This window comes from Takifugu flavidus, chromosome 11, assembly GCF_003711565.1.
Source record: "Takifugu flavidus isolate HTHZ2018 chromosome 11, ASM371156v2, whole genome shotgun sequence".
Classification (NCBI taxonomy): domain Eukaryota; kingdom Metazoa; phylum Chordata; class Actinopteri; order Tetraodontiformes; family Tetraodontidae; genus Takifugu; species Takifugu flavidus.
The window spans coordinates 4633489-4646430 of NC_079530.1; the positions used below are offsets into that span (position 1 = coordinate 4633489).

Consider the following 12942-nt stretch of genomic DNA (forward strand, 5'->3'; position numbering starts at 1 on the left):
GAGATAAAGGGAGGGAGAGAGAGAGACTGCCCCAGGAACACTATTCTGCAGCGGCCAATAACAACAGATTAGAGTACTTTTACAAGAAAGGCATCATGTAGAATGAGTCCCGTGAGTTCATACCCAACAAGTAATACAGAATCATAGGAATAACCTTGGAAAAAACACAGTTATGATGTGTCGGCCACCTCTGCTAGAACTGCAGCCCACTATAAAAACCTAAAATTCTAATTCTACTATTGCTGCTGACACTAACTACTCTAATCTATTCTTTTATATTTATAAAAGCAAATAGGATTAACATAGTTAAATAAATGGATTTTAATCAACTGGATTCTTATCAGAATGTTCAGTCCACACTTAGGTATCAGTAAGATTGTGTCATCGGGCTTGCCTGGATGTGATTTCATTATCACTTATGACTGACTGAAAATATGACATAGTTTGTGTGGCTAGACCTCTGCCTCTGTCGTTTCTCTGGTGTCTGCAGGCATCAGAATGAGTACTGAGGGGAAGAGGCTCACTATGCCACTGTCTGTCTGTCTGTCTGTCTGTCTGTCTGTCTGTCTGTCTGTCTGTCTGTCTGTCTGTCTGTCTGTCTGTCTGTCTGTCGGATCAAGACAACAGAGCTGCAGGTGTCTGAGTGTTTGATGTGCACTCCACCTGAGTTCAGGTGAACTCATAAAGTAATGTTTCTGTCTTCCAGCTGTGCGCTGATGTTTATTTTGACCTTTTTTATTTGAATTTGCTCTGTTGGTGAAGCTCTGGCTGGGCTGTCGTTCTTGGTGAATTTATTTTGGATTCTACTCAACAACAAATGGATTCTTTGACTTATTCTTTATCATAAGGTCAGTTACTGAGGTTCTGAAGGTTGGGGGTAGAGGGGGATTACTTTAGTGATTGGAAGTACTCTATTTAGCTACTCCAGGTGAATGTTAGTCATTTATTCTGTCCAGTAAATGCACGTGTGAGCAGATTTATGCTGGTCTTCTGTTCCAGTAGGACCTAAAGAATTCAGGGTTTGTTCAGGTAATGAAAAGATCACACATTGTACAGTACACTACTCATGCACAGTCCAGTTGACTCTAGACTAGACCTCCATAGAACAGTATAGCTGTACACCCATGAATTCATCATCAAGCTGTTCTCATATGCAAAAGTGGGATGAATATAAAACCTAAACAGATGATGTAGATGATGGGTTGAAAAGTAGACAGAATTGTTATGGCATAAAGAGATGCTCACGCATGCAGGCACGTCGGCAGAAAGAATAGATGAGCAGCAGCTGTCAGGATATAAAGTATGGCTTACAAAATACTACCCATGCTCTCTGATTCACTGCTCCTCTCTGAAGGCCTAACCCTCAGGGAGCTTCTTGGTTGGGAGTCAGGGGAAATACCCAATGCGTCTCTGCAGCCATACCCCAGGGACGGTGACCCTCTGGGGAGGTGCTCAGGAATGAGCCAGTATTCCTAAAACCTCCACATGTTGACCAAACTGCTTTAAAGCTGGACATAGAGGATCAAGGATCTGTTGAAAAACCAATGAACCAGGGGTACCTTCATGAACCAGAGGTATCTTCATGAACCAGGGGTATCTTTATGAACTGGGGGTATCTTAATGAACCAGGAGTGTCTAAATCAGTGGTCTCAAACTCAATTTTCCTCGGGGCTGTTGTAGGCAGAGTCTGGGAGAGGCTGGGCCGCTTCAGGTTTTCCACAAGAAATGCTCTGATCAAAACATTCCAATGTTCTCAAATATCTTTATATTTAAACACAAAATAAGATGGAAAAATAAATAAACAACTTAAGAATGAATAAGAGAATAATTCACTCAATCACTAATAATAATAATAAAAATAGAAATTGTCTGTGCTCATCACCTACCTTTCTCTTCACTGCAGGCTTTGAAAAAGACATGTTTGGGACTGTGTAATACCGTATATATAATTCCACTTGGTGCCACTGAAGTTTCTGTTTCAGTGTTTAGCCGACACACTCACACACCATGGGCTTAGGTTTATATAGGGGTGGGGGTTTGGGGACTACAAAATAATCCCTACCAATATTTACCATTTTATATTAACATTGCGAAAATCTACATTTAGTAATATAAATATTTCAATATACTAAGCATGTAGCAGAATTAATAAAAACTATTTTAAATTACTTCACGTTTTGTTTAAGAGAGGTTCCGACTCCGAGATGTATTCGGAGCTATGATATCCCGCCATTGCGTCGCTATTTCATTGGCTGCGACACAGTGATGGACATTTAGTGGTGCTGCCAATCAGGTAGCCTCACCCACGCAAAAGCAGAGGTCCATCATAGTCCCTACCAACACACACATGCCTCAACACTAAAATGTGACAATTGCACAAGCGGCTGATTTATAAAATTTGCTGTGAAGCAACTTTTATACAAGACACAGTTCCGTGTTTAGAAAAAGGGGCAGAGCTCTGCAAAGCGCATCCTCTCCACATGCAAAGCGTCTTCTCTCCTCCTCTTCGCCTCCTCTCTTCGAGGACCAATCCAGCTCCGTGTCTCAGACGCCGCCTGGGCTGTTATTGGTCCTCTAAGAGAGGAGGTGTAATGTCACGAATTTGCGAACATGCCCGTAGTGTTAAGATGTTGTGGATTCAGCTCCCTGTCCAGGTTAGGGAGGATGATTCTCTCCTCTCCTCTCCTCTCCTCTCCTCTCCTCTCCTCTCCTCTCCTCTCCTCTCCTCTCCTCTCCTCTCCTCTCCTCCTCTCCTCTCCTCTCAAGAAACCAAGAGCAGAGCTTGGACAGAGAAATAAAACAGATCATGAAGCACAGAAGATCATTTCAGACTGAAGGTAAAGAAAACAAAGAGAGCATCATTCACCCAGACTAAGACAGAAGTTTTACTATCCTCCTAACAGGATTCTTCTCCTCTACATCAATTTTTCTGTCTCTCAGTTGTGATTTAAAGAAATAATGAACGACTTTGTAAAGGGTTAGCTTTTTTATTCAGGACATCTAGTATCAATTGTATATCTTGTATATCTTTCTGGACTACCTCACACAAAGACCACAGTTTGTGAGGGTGAAGGGCTCCCAGTCAGATCGGCTTCTCTGCAGCACTGGTGTCCCGCAGGGAACAGTTCTGGCTCCTTTCCTGTTCACCCTCTACACCGCGGACTTCTCATACAGCACATCTTCATGTCACCTCCAGAAGTTCTCTGATGACTCTGCTGCTGTTGGCCTCATCACTGATGGGGACAATACGGAGTACAGGGAACTTATTCAGGGCTTCGTGGACTGGAGCCTGCGGAACAACCTCCAGATCAACGCTGGCAAAACCAAGGAGCTGGTGGTGGATTTCCGCAGGCATAACAACCCCCCGCCTAGACCAGTGAACATCCTGGGAACGGATGTTGACGTGGTGGAGTCCTACAAGTACCTGGGTGTTCACCTAAACAATAACCTGGACTGGTCACACAACACAGACGCCCTTGTCAAGAAGGGCAATAGCATGTCCTGCTCAGGAGGCTGAGGTCTTTTGGGGTGCAGGGACCCCTCCTGAGGACTTTCTATGACTCTGTGGTGGGATCAGCCATCTTCTACGGGATAGTCTGCTGGTCCAGTAGCATCACGGACAGGGACAGGAAGAGGATGGACAGACTGGTGAGAAGGGCCAGCTCTGTCCTGGGATGTCCCCTGGACTCGGTGGAGGTGGTGGGAAACGGGAGGATGATGGCTAAGCTGTCATCTATGTTGAACAACACGTCCCACCCCCTACAGGACACCCTGACAGCACTGGGCAGCTCCTTCAGTGAGCGGCTGCTCCACCCTCGCTGTGTGAAGGAGAGGTATCGCAGATCTTTCCTGCCGGCTGCTGTCAGACTGCACAATAAACATAACACCCGCTAGCACAATCTGAATATTATATATTCTGATATGTATATTGTATTCACCCTCTGTACTATGTACAGGTACACAGAGGCCGAGTATCCGTTTATCTGGATTATTGTAAATACACATCCTTTTTGTATATTCCAAATCCTGTTCTATTTGATTTTATCTTATTTTTCTCTGCGTGATCTTGCTGTTGTTGCACTGTAAATTTCCCCGTGTGGGACAATAAAGGATTTGAATCTTAGATATAATACATGTTTTCTCAATCATGCAAATATCGTGTTGGTTTCTTGAAAGGGTCATCAGTTCAGGTAAAATTGAACTGTTATATCAATAAATTACCATCAGTGAGTGGACAACATTCATTAAAACTCATGTAGCTTTTAAAATCAAAATTGTGGATTAAGTAGTTGAAGCCCGAAGAAGATGAAGCAGCATACTGATGAAGGACAGAAGCCTGTTAATATCAGTCAGGAGTTAAAAAGCACAATCTGCATTATTTTCATTATCATGCCTATTTATCTTACTTAAGACCTTCTTGTTTTAAAATACCCGTTGTGTCCAGCAGTTTTGCCCCAGCTTTGCTGGATGTCTTTTTAAACTCATCTCATGTTGTGAGGATTATTAGTCAGTTTAAATCGAGAGCTGAATGAAGATACACAACGAAGAGATCTAAACAAGAAGCAGCTACTTTCTCTCTTTGTTTAGGTGTTGCTTTAGATGGTGTTGGTCCTCTGCCCCTGTGGAGCCCCCCACTCCAGCCCCTGAGCTACCTCCAGAACAACCTTTCATTCACTCTCATGAATGAACAGTGGCAAAGATGTCCTTGTGATAGTGGTCACAGGCGGTGTTGCTGTGGTAACTCAGACTTAAGATTCATGGCATCTATTCAACAACCTTGTCAGTGTGAACTCAGTAACGGCCCTCCAAAGAGTAATTTTCTTTTTTCTGAATATGTGAATGGTGCAGTGCTGCACCTCTGCAGGCGAAAGTTTCTGACTATAATGATCCAGAACAGTGTTTTCTTTTTCATGATTAGAGGTCAATAATAAGCTGACATAGGGTCCAACAGTGTAATTCAATGGCTCTCATTTCTCTTTCTATAAAGTTGTGTAATTACATACAACAGTTTTTGTGCTGGTGACTCAATATCAATTAAAAAATAGTATTATAATGTGCGCAATACTGTACATATTTTAAAAATGTAAGTGTTCAGGTTTACTGGGCCTTAAATAGCTATAAATGCTTAGTCATGTATCATTTTGATCATAAACAAAAACAGCAGATAAAAAAGCTCAAACTGTGATCATACTTGAATTGAACAGTTATTCTTCAATGTATTACATGCTAATTACAGACAGCTAACCCCATACTAGAGCTCATTTTCATCTTTTTCAGGCCATCTGTAAGAGATTATGAGCTGTGTGAAAAGGGTGTTCGTCATGTGTAACCCGTCCTCATCATCACCTAAAACTAGGTCGATGAACACTATCACCTTAATATTTTAGCCCTGCATGTATAATCTGAATAAGGCAGCTCAAACTTCTGTTCTATTTCAGATACAAGTGCCTGGCAGGGCTGTATGATTCAGTTTATATATCACATTTTCTCATGAAACCACAAAGATCCTTCTTACCCTTGGTGTTAAAAATGTAAATGATGGCATTTCCTTTAAGAGAAGCCATGAATCTTGCTGCACGTTATTTAAAACCATGTCTACTGAGCAGAGAACTGACTCGGAATCACTTATGGGGACTAGCACTGGCCATAGCACTGAGATTGAATTCAAACAGCAGAATAAAATCTGGAGTCTATTTCTTTTGGTGTCACATTGTTCCTATTAACGTTTATCACCCTTGAATGTGCTGATTAACTTAATGGAAAACTGTGACATTAAGCCTTGTACAGGAGTTTTGGAGTAGGGCAGTTGAGGAGGAAGTGAAAACATATCCTCCCTAGTCTAGTTGTCATGCTTTATTGCTGCAGCCCCGACCCAGACTTCTCTCACATGGCCCCAGGCAGGCAGCGCTCAGTCACCTATTTTGATCTTGGGCTTTTTCTCTTTTCACTTCTGGATGCAAAAGCTATCCTTGTGTGCATGCCCCCATGTGCGCGTGTGTGTAATTTAAAGCCCGTCAGTGTGTGTATGCTTTTCACGCAGTGGGAGTCAGTGTCATGTAATTATGGTGAGCATGTGTTGGAAGGTAAATCTGTGCATCTCATGTAGGCAGGCTTGTCCTCAGTTTAGCCTGTTACCGTTGTGCTGCAGTAACAATCAGCCAGCAGCAGGCAGGCAGGTAACCAGTCAACAAGTGAGCAAAAGTGGGAAGGGGAGGAGAGGAGAAAAGAGGAGGCCATTTTAATGTTCAGTACAGCGGGTGAAGCTTTTACATCTGCACTGGCAGAAACAGAGACCAGAAGCCTCCAGTGGAATCACAGGTCAAGCAGCAATTTACCATGTAATGAATCACCAAATTTAAGGTCTTCACAGATCTGAGGTTAGTCAATGAGCTCTTTACAACACGTCAACACAGATTGCTTCTTCAAAAATGCATCTTGATGTCCACTTGTTCACAAGCACCTTTTAAGGGCTTTTAAAACGTATTACTCTTCATACTTGGTCCAGGGTGATAAATATATATATGGATACTTTCTGCTTTGACCCAGTCTGAGTACTGAGTATAAAGTCAAAACTCCCTCATAACATGTTTCCTGCCCCTCATTAACAAATAAATGCCAATCAGATCCATCAATTGGGCCAAGGACGTTTTCTGACCACTTTCTATTATTTGATCACATCTGAAGCGTTCATTCATCACCTGTTGGAAAAAGTATTCAGGTCTTAATAATTAGATGAGGGTTAATGTTTCATTTTCTGTGGTCTGTCAGCAGAGTCATAGTTACTGATGGACAGAACGGACACTGTGACCCAGTCTTCCCTGTTAACCATCAAAAGTCAAATGTAATTAAAAACTCTCTGATGAGGTAGAGTGAGACAGAAAGATGGATCTTATAGTTCCATTGTGCCAAATGTTGTACCTGTGGGATTGAGATGCGCCAACATTGATACAACACATATTTTAACACAGAGAGTTTAATATTACAACTGTTGACTCATTTGCTGTACTATTGTGCAAAAACCCTATATAACATTTGTTTCATTTAAAATATCATGTGTGGGGTGAGGGGGGGATGGGAGTGTCTGAAGAATCATTGTTGCCTCTAATGCCCCAAGCTGAAAACTGTCAGAGGCATCATGCAGTGGCTAAAGGGCAAAAGTGCCCTGAGTGGTTGGTCATGTGATCAGACTCAGCGTGTGAATTTTTTACTTGTTTCCTGTGTGCTGAGTCCTCGTCTACATTATTCAATGAGTCACTTCACACAGCCAAAATACTCACACTAATCTATAAGAGCTGCAAAGATGCACCCTGTGGGTGGAGTGGTGGGGGGGCAGAGAGAGAGAGAGAGAGAGACTTTAACTGCTCTCTTCAACACAACATGAAGCCACAGAGCATCCCTACTTCAAGAGCTTTAGATCCTGAATATTCACGCTGGTGGCATTTTATCCCACGTGGGTGGTTCTGTGCTCTACAGAGTCGGGAGAGTGTGTGAAGTATTGATCAGCGTTGCTGCTGTCCTCGTTCGCCCTGGCCCACACTGCTGGATAATTCTGTACTGTGGGCACACTGAATTAACTGGGGGGAGCTGAAAAAAAATTACGATCAGACTAAAGACCCACACACATAAATGGGCCATGTTTAGTCTGTGCATCATGTGGTCAGGAATTCTACCCCCATTTTCCTCAAGGGTAAAATATAGGAACCCACTGTTGTGATGCAGCTCTGGAAATGCTGGGTGCTTCGCCAACTTATGCGCCTGCTTTAGGGCCTCTCTCGACTCAAATGTTTAAACAAATGAAGCCAGCAAAGACTAAAGCGTCACTTCTCCCATTCCTCCTTCCTCCAGCTGAACAGCAGCAATAATGAGAACTTCTGCTGCTGGCCCGAGGCTGAAGCTGCTCCAGAGTCACGTGTGTCTTCCAGGTCTGCAGATGGGACCCCCCCCCCCCCCCAAACCCACACAGGATTTCTTCTGACAAATTCTGCATTCTTCCTCATTCAAACTTCCTCTTCACATGTTCATTAAGCTCAAAAAATTTAGTTTACTTAAGAGCAGCATAGTCAAAGGACTCGTTATTTGCACCTTAAGACTCTTGATTTTGTCATTAGGCTGCTGTAAAAGGGCAGCTGCACCACTCATCTGTCTGAATCAAGAAACCTTCAGTTAAAGTGTTGCAGCCACTGAATCAGTAGAATTACACAATGTTAATGCAAATTCCCAAGGATTCGTTCAGGCAGAAACCGACTGGCTTTGGTTCAGCCCAAAAAGGTTGAACTAACGACTTGTTTTTAGTGTGATGAGCTGTCAAGAGGGGGAAAACCCACCTTTTGTAGGCTGTTTGTTGTGAAGTGTTCCACACTAATAGAGCGGTTGGAGAAATCTGGTGCAACTGACATAACGGCTGTGCTCTGCTCGGCTCCCTTCCGTGTGTTCTTGGAAACATGGTTGCCATGTGTTGCGCTGCCGGACCCCTGAGACTGCTCCCATTTTTGTCTCAGTCACGTGTGTATGTGTGAGTGTGTGTCTTTTGTCCGCAAGAGTTCCTGTAGTTGCTAAAAGGTCCTTTTTCCCCCCCTCTCTTTGCAGTCACAGAGACAATGTAATGATTGTGACATGATAATTCACTGTTTACAGGTTTTGAAGTTTGAATCTGGCAGCACTGTTGATTCGTGGCTGACGGCCTCAGAGACGAGGTTGAACCTCACAGGAACCCGTCCGTCTCTGTTTACCTCATTCCATCTGTTCCCCAACGACCCTGGCTGACTTAATCTGGTTCATGAAAAAAGTACTCACGGTGTCTTCCTCCTCATCCTCCTCTTTCTCTTCCTCTCCTGTCTTGCACAGATGGAGGAAGTAATAGCACGAATGCAGGATGAGAAAAATGGCATCCCAATCCGAACAGTCAAAAGTTTTCTAACCAAGATTCCCAGCGTGTTTTCAGGTAAGCTGCTACTGTCAGAGTTTTTTGCCCTCATCTGTTTATCCTAAAAAAAAAAGACAATACAGTCAAACAAAGATTTGGGATTTATCAGCTGTTCCAGTTTAAATTTTCCAGTTTTACATTTTTTTGATGATGATAAATGTGATAAATATGTTATGAATGCTAATGCTCGAATTGGATTAAAAGAAAGGGTCAATGGGATTAAAAATGAGATTTATTGAAATTTAAGCAGGTTGTAATTATGGTATGAAAAATATTTTGTTTTACTTTCTCTGACCTTTTAAAAACATACTCATCAGTTGCTTCATCATTGAGGGGATATCTGTTGTTCACCTGGATGTCTGTAATCAGACTGAGCCTGATCACAGCTGTAGCTTTAAATATCACTAATGTGATATTAACTCATGTCATCACTAATGACGTTAATCCAGGGAAAATCTCATCTGGGACTCACAAGTGAAATGGAAGAAAAACAGACCGACAGAGAGACAGGCAGGCAGGCTGGAAAGCAGGCAGGCAGGCCGGCAGGCAGGCAGGCAGGCAGACAGACAGACAGGCTGGCAGAGGCAGGCAGGCAGGCAGGCAGGCTAACACCAGGAGTTACTGAATAAATTCCCTCACATCTCTATTTCACACTATTTTATGCCTCTGGCTATGAATGCTCCTCCACCTGTCAGCAGCAATGACAGCAGCCGCAGCTCCCAAAAATATATTTTGCCAAGGTGCCAGAATCATGTTGTGGTGTGAAAAAGTCCCCCGGGGGTTGATGAGAGAATGATTCAGATGCACTCAGAGATGAACAACAGAGATGGGACAACAAGAACCACAGAGTGCTCATGGAAAGTTGCTGTCCAGATAATCTGTGAAGTTCTCCTGCATGTTGGATTGGCTTCCATCTCTGAAGCAGCAGCAGCACCAGTAGTAGTACTAGCAGCAGGAGCAACTGCAGAGCAGCAGCAGCAGCAGCAGCAGCAGCAGTAGTAGTAGCAGCAGCAGCTTCCTGCCTTCTGCCTCTGTTTGTTTCGAGCACAGTCGGGGGTTTATTATGCACCTCTCTGCTCACCCAATGCAGCTCTGACACTGTCAAAAAAGAAAATTTGGTAATGGATGGTTGATTATCCGCCCACACGGTGAATAGGTGTGATGATGAAGGAAGGTGGTTGAAGTTACTGGGCCCTCATTCTCCTGTTCATTTGCATCTGTATGCAGAATGTTTCAACAACGTGTGAGTGATTAACACACGTTCCTGTTGTTTCAGGGTCTGATATTGTACAGTGGATGATCAAGAATCTGGACATCGAAGATCAAGGTAAAACAGTCCGTGGGAGGTTTTGGGGAAGGGGGGTGGGTGATGGAAAAAAAACACAACACAGGAACAGCATTTGTACATCTGCAGTGAGTCATTTGTGTTATTGTGTGCTGACTCTATTGTGTGTTTTGGATTTAAGTGCCTTTTTTCACGAGGGTTCATGAAGGAAGAAACCCAAATGTCTTAGCATTTCTCGTTTATTGAAATCTTTTTCTCTGCCCAAGCCAGAAATGTTGCATTTGTCTGAAACACAGCCTGGATGTGTTTTCTTGGATGCTGGATGGTGTTGGCTGTGCAGCCATTTTATTTTTATGATATTCCGCCTGTTCATAGCCTCAGATATGCCTGAATTTGTGGATTACACTCTTCTAGGTCTGAGTTTTGTGTGACACCTTTTGTGAGTAATAACAGTTTCATGAAAGATTCATTTGGTGACTTGATGACAAAATAAGCGGATTCAGTTTCTGATTTTCCTTCAATTTAAAAATCATTTGCCGTTTCAGTTTGGCCCAAACATTCCTCCATGTTCCTCAGCCTTCATGTAAATTCCAGACAGCAACTTCTACAGATATGAAAGAACCTTTGTCCACAAATAGATTCAGCACCCAACAACAAATACCTGCTAGCAGGACGACATGAAACAAAGAGAAACATAATGTGTCGCAGCAGAACAGCAGCATTTAGTCTGTAAAGGCCAGTGAATCATGTCAGAGTTGAATCTCAGAAGCTTCTGTTAAATGAGACTGAATATAACATTTGCCATGGACTCATTATCAGCCAGTTTTCTAATCCTGTTTTCATTCAGCTGCCTTTGAGCTGAAACAAAACAGCATTCTCCAAAGTTTAGATGCAATTTTGGCAGAATGGGATTAATATGAATCAGATTTCTAAAGGAAGCCCATTTGTCAGCTGTGGGTACATTTAAACAGACTATAAATGAGGCTTGAACTGCTGATAATAAAGCAATTTCATTTATGACAATATAAATCTGGTTTTCACTAATAGTCATAATTCACTTTTGCTGCTGAGTGTCCAATGCTTATTTTATTATCAGGTCTATATGGAAGAATTAAAGGAGAAACAATCAGCATCACAAACATCCTATTGATATGGGTGTGGTGGGATCCACTCGCAACACAGCAGTTCCTGACAGTTTTAATAAATACTTGCTAGTAACAGCACAGAAGGAATCATGAACCAAATAAACACAAGGCAAAAACTCTTGAACGGGGACAGAAGGTTGTCAGGTTTTCCAGGGCACCGACAGAGAAGAGAAGTCCAAGGCAGGCAGAATCAAAACCAGTAAATCCAACCAAACAAAATGTTGGAGAGTCAGGCATGAAGCGATAACAATCTGGCAAGGCATGAATGTACAGCAGTGGCTTAAATAGGCCTTAGAGGGAGCAACAGGTGAAAATGAGGAAGACTGATCAGATGGGTGTGGAGGAGGGGTGTGGCAGAGTGAGTGGAATTTTCCACCTCCGCACGAGAGCAGAAGAGCAGGCAGTGACAGGACCCCCCCCTTCCAGGGATGACCCGACATCCCAAAAGCAGATCCAGGATGAGAAAAGCAGAGCCACAGAAAGAAAGAAAAATCTAGAATTCCTCGAAGACACAGGAGGCCACTTCAGGGTCAGACAAAGCGAACACATCAGGCAGAGCATCCCCCTCAAAGCCATCGTCCATCTCTGGAGCAGAAGAGCCACCTGCCGGCGGTCTTCCCCAGGCCCGGACGGATAACCGAGTAGGCTGGTCTGGATGCAGGCGGTGAAAGTCCCTTATCAGTTGTGGGGACATGATGAACCAAGCTGGGACCCAAGAGTGTTCCTCTGGACCATATCCCTCCAAGTCTACCAGATACTGTATTCCTCTTCGACGACGAGCGGAGAACCCGCCTCCCAGCATACACGGGACCTCCATTGATCATGTGAGGCAGGGGAGGGGGCGGCGTGGGGGGAACCAGTGGACTTACCCGAACAGGCTTGACCCTAGACACATGAAAGGTAGGGTGAATGCACATGAATCTGGGGAGCTGGAGTCTTACCACTGCTGGGCTGATGACCTTCATGATGGGGAAAGGGACAATTTCCTAGATTCCACTCATAGGGGCAGATCCCTAGTGGAGAGCCAGACCTTCTGACCAACCTGGTAGACTGGAGCTCGGGTTCAGTGTTGATTGGCAGCCGTGGAATAACGGTAAGCAGCACAAAGGAGAGATGCTCGTGCTTGGTGCGAGGTACGATGACAGCGACAAGTAAAGGCATAGGCGGAAGGACAAGTGACCGCCTTTTGAAGGGCAGGGTTCACACGCTCTGTTTGCCCATTAGTCTGTGGGTGAAATCTGGAAGACAGACTGGTGGTGGCCCCCCAACAGCCTGCATAACTCCTTACAGAATGTTGATTTGAACTTGGGTCCCCGGTCTGACACCACATCCTTGGGGAGACTGCAGACGGACTACATGGAGCAGCACCAATTGTGCAGTCTTCCTGGCCGAGGAGAGCTTGCGGAATGGAACCAAATGGGTCACCTTAATGAAACGATCAACAATGGTTGCGCCTTGAAACTATTTTGATTGTATAAGATGATATATAAATAAAGATTGATTTGATTTGATTTGATTTGATTTGAATGGTCAAGATGACTGAAACCCTGTGGGACAAGGCTGGAGTAGTACCGCAGGAGATTGGCAGG

General features: G+C 43.7%; 1 protein-coding gene across 1 annotated transcript in view; it reads left to right on the plus strand.

Moving 5' to 3' along the window:
• rgs7a (regulator of G protein signaling 7a) overlaps positions 1-12942 on the plus strand; it is a 33931-nt gene that overhangs the window by 10106 nt on the left and 10883 nt on the right. The window contains exons 3-4 of the mRNA XM_057046751.1: positions 8845-8941; positions 10200-10250. Of these exons, the coding sequence (XP_056902731.1) occupies positions 8845-8941; positions 10200-10250 (148 nt within the window). The remainder of the gene's footprint in view (positions 1-8844; positions 8942-10199; positions 10251-12942) is intronic.